Source organism: Leucoraja erinacea, chromosome 34, assembly GCF_028641065.1.
Source record: "Leucoraja erinacea ecotype New England chromosome 34, Leri_hhj_1, whole genome shotgun sequence".
In the NCBI taxonomy this organism is placed as follows: domain Eukaryota; kingdom Metazoa; phylum Chordata; class Chondrichthyes; order Rajiformes; family Rajidae; genus Leucoraja; species Leucoraja erinaceus.
The window spans coordinates 10,629,386-10,646,323 of NC_073410.1; the positions used below are offsets into that span (position 1 = coordinate 10,629,386).

The following is a 16,938-nucleotide window of genomic DNA, read 5'->3' on the forward strand; positions in this document are numbered from 1 at the left end:
CAACTACTGCATGTAACCCAACAGTTATGCAACTGGCCTCATCAACTGTAATAATGAGAATCTTATGGTGAATGTGTAGCCATACTGAAGATGAAACTGAAAACAATTGGCACTTGTTTAGAAAGAGGAAGATCACGCACATTAAATGACAAATCAATATTTTTCTTTTTTTCTTTAATTCTGTTATTTCATACTTCTTTATGAAACAAGAGGCTTTCAGTCCATCTCGTCATTACTGGCTCTCACAGTAATCGCACTGACCCAATTATTTATGTGTAATCCATTCCCTTTTACCATGCACACCAGTTCTTTTCATTCCCCTCCCAATTCTTGATGAAGGGTCTCGACCCGACACATTGACTACCCATTTCCCTTCTCGGATGCTGCCTAAACTGCTGAGTTCTACATTTTGTTTTGTTACAGATTCCAGTGTCTGCAGCGTGCCTCTTTTTTGAGTCATTGTGATCTGATTCAGCCTCTTTCTGCAGCCTCCTCTGTCTCTATAAGTATATCCTGCAAGCTCAAGAACAAACTCTGGTTACTGTAACTGGGAGGCAAGGTCTGCTGTGCCATTATACCACCCACTGTTTCCTCTCAATGAAGATTATGTATGGTGCAGAGTGTAGGAATATCATTTGTGGCATAAAGGAGTCCAATTATGTGTAAAAATAAACCTAAGTTTAGATTTGGAAATGCTTTTTTGGGATTATTATTGGCTTGCATGAGCTGTTGAGCATTAAACCCAAGATGTGGTCATGATCCTACTTTATCTGGTTAGTTATTGAAAAGTAAATAAAATGCCGGAACACTTTATTAAACATAATTTATACCTATGTTCCCTGCTACGAGAAACATGCTCTCAAACATCAAATTACAACTATGTGCTACAAACAAGATTGCAATCTAGTATGGCACGAGCTGCAATTACACTGGCAGTACTGTGGTGGGCTTTGAAATACCTACCAAGATCAGAAAATGGGTCTTGATCTTTGTATTTAAAAAAAAAAATCATCTAGCTAATTTGACGTCAGGATTTTCTATTAACAGTTATTTTCTTTGTGAAATGTCATAATAGTGATCTTGCTGCTCACAAAAAAATGCACTATGATTCAGGAGAGTAGTAGCAAAGTGGTGCCATAATTTGCAATTCAACAGTTTATTAAATTAATCAAGTGATTAATGCAGAGAGATGGTGCTATGGTAAAAGATCAGCTGTGACAGTGTCAAATGATGAGCAGGCATGAGGGGCCAAATGGTTTACTCCTCCTCTTATTCCTATGTTCTCCTGAAACCATACAATTGGAAGGTGCATATACCAGTTGCTAATGAATATCGAAGAGATGTAGAAGAAAGATACAGCCAGAGCAGAGTTAAACAAAAGTATTCAAGCCTCAATTTCAAAAATGACTAAATTCAAGGAAATATAGTAACTTGGAGCAGGAGCGGGTAACCTGGCTGTTTTGATAGTCTATCAGCATTAGAATCATACCAGATCTTTTACCCCTCAGTGCCATTTCCTGACATTATTCCCATATACTTGAACTCCCTTAACATTTAGAAAACTGACCAAACACAATAAAAACATTAATTGACCTTAGAGATAAAGAATTACACATATTTCTCACTCTCATCTCAGTCATAAACCCGCTCTTCCAACCTATCACAATGCTGACCTTGAACTTCTCTGTAACAAAGCTATAATGTTGGAACTATATTCTAAACTCTGGTGTTTTTCTCTTTGCTCGATCTGTTGTACTTGCATATGGCTTGATTGTGCTTATGTACAGGATGATAGATTTTCACTATCTCGGTACACGTTGTATTAATAAACCAATATCAAGTGGTCTAGCAAGTCACGCAGTTGTGGGTGGCTCACCATCAATTTCACTGTTAAGAGCAGCAAGACATGAGTGATAAATGTTGGCCTTGCCAGTGATGTCTAAATCCTGCAAAAGTCCTAGTCTACTCAATCTCTCTTCAGGTAGGCCACCTATTGCCCTGGAAATAGGAAAAGTCAAGAAATGGATGGACAACATTGAACATATCAGCTAGACTCGATCTGCAACCATGCTGAGGGACTATCTTCATCAGTTCAAGGCAGCATTTTAGCACTTCCTTCTAATAAAGCCAAAGCAACAAATAACATCCTCATCTGGAAAAGTAATAAAAAAAGTAGAAGCTATAAGAATAAACTTTTTAAAATATATCCAGATAAATTTCTGTTTGGGAAGGAGACTGATTGTAAAATCACCCAGAAAGACAGTCAAGCTGAAATTCAAGTAGTATAAAGGCAAGTCATATGGCATTTAGCCATAACTCAGCTGTAAGTAGGTCACCGGCTGGGCGTTAATCACTGTGCAGTCAGCACTGACTGATCATCTGAAACAGGTCTACATTTATAAAAGGTACTAGACCAAGAGGGGGGGGAAGAGGAGGGGGGGGGGGGGGAAGAGGAGGGGGGGGGGGGGGGGGGGGGGGGGGGGGGGGGGGGGAGAGGAGAGGGGGGGGGGGAGAGGAGGGGGGGGGGGAGGAATGGAGGGGGGGGGAGGGGGGGGGGGAGGAGAGGGGGGGAGAGGAGAGGGGGGGGGGGGAGAGGAGAGGAGAGGGGGGGGGGGGAAGAGGGGGGGGGGGAGAGGGGGGAGAGGGGGGGGGAGGGAGGGGGGGGGGAGAGGGGGGGGAGGGAGGGGGAGGGGGGGGGGGGGGGAGGGGGGGAGGGGAGGGGGGGGGGGGAGGGGGGGAGAGGAGGGGGGGGAGAGGGAGGGGGGGGAGGGGGGGGGGAGGGGGGAGGAGAGGGGGGGAGAGGAGGGGGGGGAGGGGGGGGGGGGAGCAGGAAGGGAGAGGGGGGGGGGGGGAAGGAGAGAGGAGAGGGGGGGGAAGAGGAGAGGGGGGGGGGGGAGAGGAGAGAGAGGAGAGGAGGGGGGAGGAGAGGAAAGAGGGGGGGGAAGAGGAGGGGGGGGGAAGAGGAGGGGGGGAGAGGAGGGGGGGAGGAGGAGGGGGTGGGGGGGGGAGAGGAGAGGGGGGAAAGGTGGGGGGAGAGGAAAGGGGGTGGGGAGAGGAAAGGGGGGGGGGGGGAAGAACCTAAAAAACATTTTAGAACCAAAAAAGACACATTCTACAAGCATTGTAGAACCAAAAGACACTTTTTGCAAACATTTTAGAACCAATAAACACTTTTTGCAAACATTTTAGAACCAATAAACACTTTTTGCAAACATTTTAGAACCAAGACACATTCTGCAAGCGTTTTAGAACCACTAAGGACACTTACATTTGAGTAGACATGTGTTCAGTGTTATTCACAGCTCAGAGAAACGTGACCCTCTGCCTTCCTCCATCTTGTAGAGACTGAATGAGGCACACCACTTCCTGGTTTTATAGTCCCTCCCCCCTGCCGCCAGCGGGGGCAGCAGAGAGAACGGGGAATTTTGTAAATTAATTAATATCTATCATTTTTCATCGACTGGAAAAATCCTCGTCACACAAGCGGCGGAGGGGGGCTCTGAGCGAGGTGGCTAAAAATGACGGCCGTAGGTAGCGGCGTTCTCTCGGAAATCGCAGCACAGATCGCCAAAACCGGTCAAGAACAGACTTTCAGTAATATAGAAGAGAGCAAAGTCGTCAGTCCATGGGCTGAGACATAAGGCGAAAAGACAGCAGAACAAGAGTAAGTATTCTTAATATTGCAACCAAGAAAGCAAAATACTGCAGATGTTGGTGAACTGCAGAGGAAACAGGAAATGCTGAAAATAGTCTTTCAGGTAGTGTTGACGCAGACAGAGGCAGTGAGCTGACGTTTCACATTAATGACATTTCATCTCCTGAAAGCTTATTATCACGTGGTTTTGTTTTGCAGTATTGGTGCGTAAACCTGGTGAGTATTTTTACATTTATGTTTTATTTCAGAAACCAAGCAAGGATTTCAATTCAAATCTTAAAGGAAGGGAAACCAACCACTAGACAAGGATTATTTTTTTAAACTTAGCCAGAAAGTGATAATGCAGGAAAGAACAATGCATTCTCCCCAGCTAAATGTCAGCGATTCAGGTTTCAAAGTTAAACCTTATGAAACATTAATAATTTCCCACAAACATCTGTAAGAACTGTCAACAATTCAGCCTCAATTTTAATGGACAATATGAGTACTATTGTCATTAAAATTAGATGTTCCCAGTGAATACCGGTGAACAAATGAGGGAATGGAGATGAGAGGATCATAAGGAGGTAGAAGAAATAGATTTTGATGTTGAAGACCTCTTTCTGGAGTAGAGGTATACAAATCATGAGAGGAATAGATCGGATAGACGTAGAGTCTCTTGCCCAGAAGAGGGGAAATCGAGAATTAGAGGACATAGGTTTAAGATGAAGGGGGAAAGATTTAATAGGAATCTGAGAGGTGGCTTTTTCACACAAATGGTGGTGGATTTATGGAACGAGTTGCCAGAGGAGGTAGTTGAAGCAGGGACTATTGCAACGTTTAAGAAACAATTAGACAGGTACATGGATAGGACAGGTTTAGAGGGATATGAATTGAATTGAATTTATTTGTCATTCAGACCTTTCGGTCTGAACGAAATTTTGTTTCCCTGCAGTCATACATATAATAAAAATGACAAAAACACACAATCAACACAAATTTAACATCCATCACAGTGAGTTCACCAAACACCTCCTCGCGATGGAAGGCAAAATCTTAAAGTCTCCAAACGCAGGCAAGTGGGACTAGTGTAGATGGGATATGTTGGTCGGTGTGGGAAAGTTGGGCCGAAGGGCCTGTTTCCATGCTGTATGACTAGAAGGCAAGGCTGAAACAGCAGCAACATTCCAAATTAGATTGGAAAAATGAATGGAAGGAATGTGAAACAAAATAAATGGGATGAGATCACATGGCTGTGATATCCTCGAAAAAGTTAGATGTCATCATGAATTCATTGGGCTAAACGTTTTTTTTTTGCATTGAAACCTCTACATGAACAAACAAGGTGGAGATTGGTGACACTGAAGCAATTAGATTTTACCACAGTAATAACTGGTGAGAAAAAGGCAAAATATGTCTTCTCTTTATGAAAGTGTAGGAGAAGCTGCTGCACAGATTACATGGAGCCAACTGCAGCAAGGAGCCAAAGGAACATCTGGAGAATTGACAGATGTCTTTCCAGTAGTCACACAAGAACACAGGAGAAAGGCACCGTCAAAGATGTGCATTTTTTTACATTAGAGTCATAGTTAGGGTCATACAGCACGGAAACAGGCCCTTTGGCCCAGCTTGACCAGTGTGCCCCAACAATACGAGTCCCCCCTGTCTGTGTTTGGCCCATATCCTTCTAACCTTTCCTATCCATATACTTGTCCAAAAGTCTTTTAAATGTTGTCATGGTTTCTGCTTCAATTACCTCCTCCGGCAGTTGATTCCATTTACACACCACCCTGTGTAAGAGACCTAGCTTTCAAACACTCTCCAGCACCATCCATAAAGGGCAACTGTGTTTATTAAGAATGCCACTTGGCCAAGAGGCACGTTCTGGTTTCTTCTCCCAATAATGGACACTCACCGGTGTTGTCTGAGACTGTGCCAGTGGCTGCTTGCTTGTGGCACTCCCTGCTGCGTTGTGAGATTGTGACAGTGTAGAAGGAAGCTCCTCCGCCTCAGGCTGATTCCAGTGTCTGGCATTATACACAGCTTTAGTTGGAGACTGAGGAAGAGACAAAAATATAACATTAGAAAATATATCTTTGCATTTTAATTATGCATTAGATAAGGTTAATCTACATCATAGCATCCACCTACTCATTCATTCCCAGTAATTATGTTACTATTTGAATCCTAAAAGTAACAACTTCAACTTGCACCAGCTACTGCATGGTAAATTACACAAAAAACTGGAGATATCTGGATCACGTGAAAAGTGACAATGGGGTCAACATTTGTCCAACTGAACCTTGCTGCATAGTTCACACAAAGGGAAATTAAATAAACATGAGCCTTCATGAGACACGGTATTTGTTAAGTAGACTGGAAGTGGAACGTCAATGTTCAGATTCCAACTACCTGCACAAGCAAAGGCCTGGTCCTTAAGAAAAATGGGGCCAGCGGAGTGGGACAGGGTGAGAATGGAGATTAGAAAGATTTACCTTTAACGTAAATAAAGACGATCTTTTGTTTTGCGTATGCAGTGTAGCCTAATTTATTTAAAAAAAAAAAAAATTCAAATGTCATTCAATGCAAAAATCCAAATTACTGCTTTGAATTGAAGCTCAAACAAAATAGTTGCACAAATTGATAGAGAAAGGATACCCAGTTTTACTGTAATTATATTGAGTCTTGGTTAACACAAGAGCCAAGAGTAAAAGGATGATTGGCTTCAACAACATTTTCCTGTTTTCTCATACTCCAACTCACTCACTGTCGAAAGGTTCACAGAACTCTGCCTTGAATATATTTAATGACTGTTGCAAACAGCAGTGCCCACGTGTGCAATGTATACAAATACAATTTCACTGTTCAGTTGCATGTGTGACAAATAAAGCTATTGACAAGAGGAGAAAGAGAATTCTAAAGAGAAATACATTCCTTGTCATCTCCAATTTAAATGAATCGCCCTTTCTTCTGGAATGATGCAATCCACTTCTGGATATCACCACCCCATACTCTACTAAAACCAAGGGAAACACATTCTCAACATATACTTTGTTAAACCCCTCAGAATCTTGTACTACAGTAAAATAAATCATGTAATTCTGAAGTAATTGAATTGAATTGGGTCAGTCTGCTCAAACACCTTCCAAACATCATCCCATCAACTGAGTGGACCTTCTTTGGACGTCTCCAATGAAGGATGAGCACATATATATTGGGACTAAAACTGTACACAGCACTTATTCAAAAGTGCGATCATTGACTTCTGGATTAAAAAAAAATATCAAAGTACGAATAGGACAGGAAAATAAAGCCGAGCAAGATGAGCAGCTGTGATCATGATGAATGAAAGTGCAAGCTTGATGGGCCAAATGGCTTATTATTGCTTCTAACAGAGGGTTGGAATGGTTTAAACAAGTGAGCAGATAATTAGGCTGCAAACCCTTGTCCATGTTTGTCTCCCCACACAAGACAGGCTCCAACAGCTGGAACAGATACCAAATCAGAAATGATAACTCTTGGCAGTGCTGTAATCAGGAAGTACCTTGATAAAATCCCAGGTTACAGCTTCATCACACAACAATACAATGTTCAACCAAACTGCTTAGGCTGCTATTGCCAAAGGGGCAGAAATAGGCTGCCAGTGAGCCAACAGGCAGCAAGACTTCTGTTGGGAAATGTGGCCACCCACATTAAACAATGGAAGATAGGGCAGAATATTTTGCAAAATTCTGCGAATCTTGGTACTAAAAGTAAAGGGGGTTAGGATTAGGAGTACCATATATTAACATTTAAGGCTACAGAAAGGAACTAATTTTTTTTTTTTTTTAAACCCAAGCAAATGCTGACTTTGATCTCAAAAGCATTGGAATGTTAGCTGTATAAAACTTTGTCAGGCCTTGGACTGACATCTGTTCCATTCCGGACTCTGCTTCAAAGTAAACATTGGCCTTGAGGATGTTTTAACAGCAAGTCTTCACTGATATATATCCAAATATTGGGGCTAAAAAGGTAAAACCAATGATTGAATACCAACACTGCAACATGGAAGGTTAGAGGATGATTTAATGAAAATGTCAAAACAGTGTGCCAGATTTTTGTTAGATACAGGATTACAGTTTTAAGGCAGATTAATGAGGTAGAAATTAGTAATGATATAATAAATTTTGGAGCAGTCTTGAAGAGTTGGATGGCATAATGTATGTTTTAAGAGAGAAAACATTACCTCACCTTACAGGGCAATTATTATCCAAGTCCCCGCTGAAGATTTTGTATTCTATTGCAGAATATAAATAGAAATCATTTCGTTCAACATGTTTGCCAAATTGCTCCTACTTCTCACTTCTTGAGCTTGAAGATTTATCATGGGTATTTCATTTCCTTTTGACATTCACTGTTGAATTTACATCCACTGCCTTTTAATCTAATCATTACAGATCATAATATTGTGGACAAAAATTCTAATTTGTTTCCCAGCCACATTATATCTGTGCTCCCTAATTGTAAATCATACAACTGAAACACCAGGCTGGTTCAGGTGAACAGGGCAGTGAAGGTGTCATTTGGCATGAGTGCCTTCACTGGGAAGCGTTTTGAGTACAAAAGTTGGGACATCATTATACAGCTGAACAAGCCATCAATGAACCATACTTTGGCTACCATGTGTTTGGCGTGCCCAGCATTAGGAAGGACTTAGATTGAAAGTGGTGCAAAAGAGATTCACCAGGATGTTACCTGGACTTGTGGCTTGAGTTGCAGGGAATGGATGGTTCAGATGGGATATTTTACTTAAGAGCATAAGAGTCCGAGGAGCGACCTCCTTCAGGTATACAAAATCTGAGGAGCATGAATAAAGTTAATGCTTATAGTCTTCTCCCCCGAGTAGAGAATTCTAAAACAAAACGACATAGGCTTGAGAGATTTAAGAGGGACTCCATGAGCCACTCTTTCACTTAAAGCGCAATCCATACCAGCAACAAGTTGTCAGAGGACTCTGTAGGCGTAAATACAATTACAACTTTCACAAGATATTTGGATAGATGGTTAGGAATGGTTCAGATGGTTCTGAGGTCTTCCTCAGACAATGGAAAGACTGCCTTTTAAAATGTCCCATCTTCACTTGAAACGGCCTCTTCAATCAAAACACAGCCTTTTCCGTGTCTATTTCTTAAATACCAATGATAAACCATTCATAATTCCAAACACCACTGCTATACGTCCTCTTAATAATCTGCATAAAAACGAGCTGATGCAGGAACTCCATGGAGGCAAAGGGTTCGCCGATGTTTCAGGTTGAGACCTTGCATAAGGACTGACCGAGACAGTAGTCCAGCTGAGATTGTGCCAGTTTTATAAAAGGTTCCGAATAACCTGGAAAGGCCTGGATAGCGTGGATGTTTCCACCAGTGGAAGAGTCTAGGATCAGAGGTCATAACCTCAGAATTAAAGGACGTTCCTTTAGGGAGATGGAGGAATTTCTTTAGTCAGAGGGTGGTGAACCTGTGGAATTCATTACCACAAAAGGCTGTGGAGACCAAGTCAATTAATACTTTTAAGGCAGAAACAGATTGATTTTTGATTAGTACAGGTGTCAGTGGTTATGGGAAGAAGACAGGAGAATGGGGTTAGGAGAGAAATAGATCAGCCATGATTGAATGGCAAAGTAGACTTGATGGGTCAAATGGCTTATTTCTGCTCCTTATGAACCTCCATGTTTTGATGCTGCATTGCTTCACATAGAGGAAACTGATCTTGGTTATCTTAACAACCTCCTTTTGCACATGTATTACATTTCAGGATCACATTACTTTTTCTCCCATTTATGTTTGTTGCAGGCACTGGCTTACCATGTCAATCTAATCTGTGTATAATAATTTGACCAGAAGGATGACATTCAACAAAATCAATTTGAGTCCATTGTCATTTGAACAAGCACAGTGAGGTGCATGTAAAATGAAAAATCTGACTAGTAACGGCTGTCACACTCAGGAAAACATAAAAACTAATTATATATAAATTACACTAAATTTCTAAAAGACGGCCAAAAATAAATTGTTGCAAAATATAAATAGAAGAATATGACAAGTGTTTTAAGGCACTTGGCTTGTACTCGCTGGCGTTTAGAAGGATGAGGGGGACCTTCATTGAAACTTACCAAATAATGAAAGGCCTGGATAGAATGAATGTGGGGAGGATGTTTCCACTAGTGGGAGAATGTAGGACCGGAGGCCATAGCCTCAGAATAAAAGGACGTACCTTTAGAAAAGATAAAGGAAAGATAAAAGAGGAGGAGTTACTTTAGTCAGAGGCTGACGAATCTGTGGAATTTATTGCCACAGAAGACTGGAGTCCGCCTATGGATATTTTTAAGGCGGAGATTGCCAGATTCCTGATTAGTAAGTGTGTCAGGGGTTATGGGGAGAATGGGGCTGAGAGGGAAAGATAGATCAGGCATGATTGAATGGCGGCGTAGTCTCGATGGGCTGAATGCCTATTTGAACATAAGAATAAAAGTCCATGTTAGTGCAAGAGGTTGACTGTGGCCTTCTGTTGTGGAGGTTGGATTAGGGATAAACAGGTTTAATGTAATATTATGGGAAGTACCTGCTCCTGAACCTGATGTGGTGCTTCAGGCTTCGGCATCTCCTGCCCGATGGTAACAGTGAGACAGAGGCATGGCTCAGATAGTGGGGATCCTTGATGATAAATGCCACATCCTTGAGGCAGCACCACACCCCAATAGAAGAGGGCAGCACACAACATTCTCTTGCACTCTTGTGCATTGGAATAGCCTAGCCCTCCATGATGGAACCAGTCAGGATACCTTCTATAGGTAAGGTGTTGAAGCTTGTAAGAGCTTGTGCACAATAGGTGGTGTTTAGATTTAATTTTATTATTGTCCCATGTACCGAGAGCTTTGTTTTTCTACCCAATCAGATCAAACAATACTAAACATAAAGACACAACGTGCTGGTTATCTCAGAGGGTCCGGCAGCATCTCTGGAGAATTAATAGGTTTTGTTTCTAGTCGGGACTGTGCACAGAGAGCTTTTTCTACAGCCATATAAACGTTTTTATTCAAAACTCTTAAAAATATCAACTTTTGTTGCTTTCAATGTTTTTCTGCCTTCATTGCTTGCTGCATATGAAAATCACTCCATGTCAAGTGTAAAGAAAAAAATACTTTAATACTGTTCCCTGGGGTTACAGACAATCTTACTACTCTAATCAATTTTCTTTATCAAAAATATTCTCTGTGTGAACATCTCCCTTGAAAATATCTAAGGTTACACTATTTCAGTTTTTCTATTTTCCTTAGTACCATTTGACAGATTTTTGCCATCCTTCTTAAATATTAAAACTAATACTCCAACTGAGCATTAACATATATTTTGTAAATATTTAGGACACTTTTTCATTTCCATGTTAAAGCAATGGACATTAAACATTTTTAGACTACTTTCTCAATATTACGTTAACCACCATCGAATCTCCAATCCTACATTTTGAAAGTTGTATCAAGTTGGCCATCTTGAGTGCATTCATGCATCCCCCTTTCTCCAGTATCCACATATCCTGTTATTCACATCATTGCTCTCTCAGTTGCACAACAACACAACTGCATCATCTCAAAGAGCCCCAAGCTAATTCCCTACTGTGCTGGTCAAAATTGACCCTTCAAATTATCATCACAATAACACCCTCTGCTCATTATCACACTTGCTGTGTGCAAAGTGGCTGTCACATTTCCTATATTACAATGTGACAACACTTCAAAAGGACTTCGTTGACTGTAAAATGCTCCATCATGACAGAGACAAAACAAATGCAAATTGTTTTTAATGATTTCTCTTCCTATCCAAACCATCTCCTCTGAAAACATTGTTCAGTTCCTGGATGACTTACAAATTCTTTAAAGCATTGCCCTAAACAAAAGGTATTGCGGGATGCAATCCTAAAATTTAACTGAAAGGCTGGGACAAAATAAAATGTTGTTACCCTGACATTGGGCAACAGCAACTTCTGTCCTTTAGATTAGAAAACCTCCCCATGAAAGCCAAGAGACCAAACTGTTTGCACTTGTAATGATCCCCAAAATACAGGCAAAAATGTTAATCCCCATACAAAATCAAACATCGCCACAATGCCTTTAGTGGCTTCTGAAGACGATAGAATTAAGCCACATCATCATTACCTTTTGGCGCTTCACCCAAAGCTGTTAATACAAATGTTTATATAGATTTTCTGTTTTGCTCTACTTGGTTATTTTAGGTTTTCAGCGTCAGCATTACTTTCCTTCAAATAGTTAAATAATGGCTTTAAAGTGATCTTTGTTGAATTGATCAGCAAGAATGAGTGTTTAAGAAGAAACTGCAGATGCTGGAAAATCGAAGGTAGACAAAAAAGCTGGAGGAACTCAGCGGACGAGGCAGCATCTATGGAGCGAAGGAAATAGGCAACGTTTCGGGTCGAGACCCTTCTTCAGACTGAAAGTAGTTCTCCTCCCCTTCTTAGCTCTCCCTCAACCCTCTGGGTCAACCTCTTCCTTTCTTCCTCCCACCATCCCCCTCCCCGCCCCACCCCCACAGAAGGGTTTCAACCCGAAACGTTGCCTATTTCCTTTGCTCCATAGATGCAGCCTCACCCGCTGAGTTTCTCCAGAATTTTAGTCTAGCAAGAATGAGTGGGGGCCAGACCATGTATCAGTCTGTCTGCAATCTACAATTTGGGCAACTTTCACCCAACGTCAAGATTTTTTAATAAACTCTGCACTCGGCAAACAATGTTCACTGTTTTTAATTTGTTGGTGACAGGACAGCAATAGCATTTTCACCAAGTATATATTTTCATTACTTTTAAATGGCATCATTACAGGTTTGCTGTTGTAGGTGGAGGAGAATAATGTGTTTACAGATAATGATGACATAAATTTGAAGAAAGCAGGATTGGACTGCACTTAACTACTGCTTGCCTCAGATTCACCCCATAGAATGCAAGCAACATGGAACATTTAATTGCACCAGATAATTTATTATTCTTTATTCCACAGACATGTCGCTTATTACCAAAGACATGAAGTAAAAGCACTTTGGAGTATTGTTAGAACAAAGTATAGTCAAAATAATACATCACAGAAACAGGCCCTTCGGCCCAACATGCCCATTCATCTGCACGCGTCCCATCTACTCGCGTTCGGCCCATATCCCTCTAAACCTTTCATATCCATGTACTGTCCAAGTGTCTTTAAAATATTACGGTAACTGCCTCAACTACATCCTATGGCGGCTTGTTCCATATTCCCAGTCTGTGGTCTAATCAAGACTAATGGTCTGTGGGAAAAAGATGCTCCTCAGATTCCTATTCAATCTTTGCCCTCTCACGTTAAACCTACCTCCCCTGGGTCTTGATTACCCTACTCTGGTAAAAGACTGCGCATTTACCCAATTACTATAGTAATACCATAATAACTATTTCCTGATTACCAAAGAAATTGCCATTTGATGCCAGGTCTTGCCAAGCACTGTTATAGTGGCATATTGTGCCTAAGGCAAACTCAATAGATATTGATGCAACTTGTAGAGCTGCTCTTCGCAGCTCCAATAACTGTCAATTTTTAACTTTTGAACCTCAGTGTGTTATCTGTGCATTTGTATGTTCTCCCCGCGACAAAGAGGAAGTCCCCAAGTTTGCTGCTTTTCTCTCATTCCATCAGTTGATACGTTAATACAGCACTGTAAATTGCTCCCCAATATCAATGGGTATTGATGGGAACATGGAGATAATAGGTTATAGGGAGATTTGGAGTGTATGAATGCTCCACGTTAGCAGAAACAAGATGGGTCAAAATGGCCTCCTGTGTTGCAAGGAGATAAATGAGGTTACTAACTGCTCAGTGTTGCAGATTGATTTGACAGCTTTAATAGTAAGATTAAACGAGTACTTACCAGTACGAAGTTTGATCTGTATTTTATGAGGAGTTACGATGAGGGATTACGTGAAGAACCCACCCAGCGCGCAGGCGCGGCATACTTCCAAGCAGCGGTGTGGAATCACAGATAGACACTAGTTGAAGTAAAGATAGTAAAGACCAACGAGACATTAGTCCGAATTTGATCTATATAATGAGGGTGGGAGCGGAGGGCACGTAATCCCTCATCGTAACTCCTCATAAAATACAGATCAAACTTCGTACTGGTAAGTACTCGTTTAATCTTACTATTTTACTTCGGAGTCACGTGAGTGACTACGTGAAGACTTCAAAGGTCTGTGATTTCAAACCGTGTAACAGTTATATCACTCACTGCCGAAAGATCATCGAGGGAGGAAGTGGTAGCTAAAGACCAACAAGTTTGTTTAGTTATAAAAGAATTGTTTATTAACTATAACAAAAAATAGCTCCCATGGGCTTTAAATCATAACTTTGCGGTTTCTAAAATGGTATCCGCAAAGACGTCCTGTTCCATCAGCGGTTTCCTGTAAAATCGTTGGAATGTCGATTCCCTTGACCATCCCGCTGCTCTGAGGATGTGGTCTAGGGGAACCTGCATCCTATCCGCCGCTGAGGTGGACGCTGCCCTGGTTGAGTGGGATTTAAAAACATTTGTGTTAATCCCTGCCATGCTGAGGACCTGTTTCAACCATCTGGATAATGTTTGGCTGGTAACCCGTCCAAAAGGCTTTCTGTGGCTAACCCATAAGGCTTTCTCTCTCCCTCTAAGCGTTTGGGTTGTGTCTAGATAATGATGAAGGTGGGTCACCACACACAGCCTAGGTTCTGGAGGGTAAGCCCGGAAGATCAACGGGGAGTTTGATGTACCTGGTCTACTTTGTTTTACCAACCCCGGCATGGTGAAAGTAATGGTATCTGGGGTGGTCACCATGTAGTTCAGATTTAGCTGATGGAGCGACTGAACCCTTTGAGCTGAGACAAGCGCCATGAGCATGAGGGTCTTATAAGTGGACTGTTCCAGGCTCAGGGATCCCACCGGAGGCCAACCTCGAAGGTGTGTCAGAACTACACTCACATCCCACATGTGAGTGTATCTAGGTGTAGGGGGTTTGGTATTAAAGATCCCCTTAAGAAGTCTGATGACCAGAGGGTGGGATCCCACACTATGCTGTTCTATCGGCATGAGGTATACGGACAGTGCGCTCCGAGCCGTATTGATGGCACTGTAGCTCATCTTGAGATCATGGTGCAGGTGGGCCAGGAACTCCAGCACATCCGAGATCGAAGCCGTCTTGTAGGATGTCCCTGCGTCCAGACAGTACTGTTCCCATTTCCTGATGAAGGTCAGGTACTGTTTCTTGGTGGGAACGCGCAGGGATGCCGACATGGTGGTGATTGTTCTGTCTGATAACCCCAATCCCCGGTAAGGCCTGTTCAAAATCTGGAAACCAGGAGTTTCAATTTTTGGTGGCATGGATGGCTAATGCCAGTTACCGGGTGAGTCAATAATTGGGGGTGGTGTTGAAGGACCATTGGTGTCTCTACCACCATGTCGTGGAACATTGGGAACCATGGTTGGGTAGGCCAGTCGGGCACGACCAGAATGCCAGAGGCTGAGTCTGCCTGAATTTTCTGGAGTACCCGACTGATGAGGCAGAAGGGAGGGAAAGCATAGAAAAAGAAAGTTCCCCAATCCAGCGTGAAGGCATCTACCGCTGCTGCCTCTGGGTCTGGTTCCCAAGCCACATACATGGGTAGTTGGTGATTTAACCTAGACGCAAACAAATCTATATCTGGCGTACCATATTGCTTGACAATTTTAGCAAATAATTTTGGGTCCAACATCCACTCGATGTTGTCGTTGAATTTTCGTGACCTGGTGTCCGCCACTAAATTTAGCTTGCCTGGTAAATAGGCAGCTGATAGCCAAATATGTCTCTCGACACACCATTGCCAGATTATAGCAGTTAATTTGTCGCATGATACTGATTTAATGCCACCCATGTGCTGGATATAAGATACTGCCGTAGTGTTGTCGATCATAATTCTAACATGCACGTGCCGCATATCAGATGCATATGCTTTTAGCCCATAAAAGGCGGCGAGCATTTCCAAAAAGTTAATGCCCAGTGATTGTAGTAGCGATGCCTCTGAGTTAGTCCATCTGCCACCTGTGCTGTCTATGGAGTTAGTAGCTCCCCAGCCTAAAGCACTGGCATCCGTTGCAATGGTTATGTTAGGATTGGTTACGGCGATAGGACTGTGACTGTGCCAAATATTGTCAACCCACCACTGAAGTTCTGATTTGGCTTCAGCGGGTAAATCCATTTTGCGATCATAATGTCCCCTATGAAGGCGTAATGCATGAGTCCTTGCTCTTTGTAGATTTTGATAATGCAAGGGCCCATATTGGGCAGCCGGAAATGCTGCTACTATAGAGCCAATAACTCTGGCTACATGCCGTATTCTAGGTTGCGGTGTAGCAATTAAATGGCTACAAGCTTCAATGAGTGAAACTGTTTTGTCTCTGGGCAGAGTGACAGTCATGTGAATCGTGTCAATAGTGAAGCCTAGGTAATCCATGTTAGTAGTAGGCTCCAATATTGATTTATCTGGGTGAAGGATAAAACCCAAAGTTTCAAGGAGTTGTTTAGTGGCTAACACTCCTGCGACAGCTTGTTCCCGTGTTTTTCCTAATATGAGAACATCGTCCAGATAGGCCACAACTAAATGTTTTAGTTCTCTCAATTTCTTCATGGCCACTTTAAGAATTTTCGTAAATAGTCTGGGAGCTGTCGTTAAACCATTGGGCAGAGCTCGGTACTGCCATAGCTGGCCCCTCCAGATAAATTTCAGATATTTAAAGTAATCTTTATGAATGGGTACCAAATAGTAAGCATCTTTGATATCTATGCTTGCCATGTAGTATCCCTTGGAGATCAGTTGTCTGGCAGTGACAAATGTCTCCATTTTGAAATGTTGATACTCAACAGACTGATTAAGTGACGTCAGATCAATAATAATGCGACATCCACCATCTTTTTTGGTTTTGAGAAAAATATTTGATACAAATTCTTGCGGCTCGTGTGTGGTCATTTCTATGATGCCTTTAGCCACGAGCCGATCAAGTTCAGCTTGTCCTTCTACCTTCTCAACTGCCGAGGGAAGGAACACCCTTTGGGGCATGTGCTGAACTGGCGGTTCTACGCCTGGTTTGAACTCAATTTTGTATCCACTAATACTGTTGAGTATAAACTTATTGTTAGTAAGGGAGCACCAAACATGCTTGAAGAACCTCAAACGTCCCCCTGTTAATACTACACCCTTTGTCTGTGTATGTTGACAGGAACCAGAC

The 16,938-nt window shown here is 42.2% G+C and overlaps 1 protein-coding gene across 2 annotated transcripts in view; it reads right to left on the minus strand.

Annotated features, from left to right (window-relative positions):
• LOC129712989 (wings apart-like protein homolog) overlaps nucleotides 1-16,938 on the minus strand; it is a 132,418-nt gene that overhangs the window by 57,655 nt on the left and 57,825 nt on the right. The window contains exons 5-6 of one of the 2 annotated variants that reach the window (XM_055661822.1): nucleotides 6,130-6,177; nucleotides 5,550-5,690 (exon numbers count right to left, since the gene is read on the minus strand). In XM_055661822.1, coding sequence (XP_055517797.1) covers nucleotides 5,550-5,690; nucleotides 6,130-6,177 — 189 coding nt within the window. The remainder of the gene's footprint in view (nucleotides 1-5,549; nucleotides 5,691-6,129; nucleotides 6,178-16,938) is intronic. The other variant, XM_055661823.1, reaches the window with a different exon arrangement.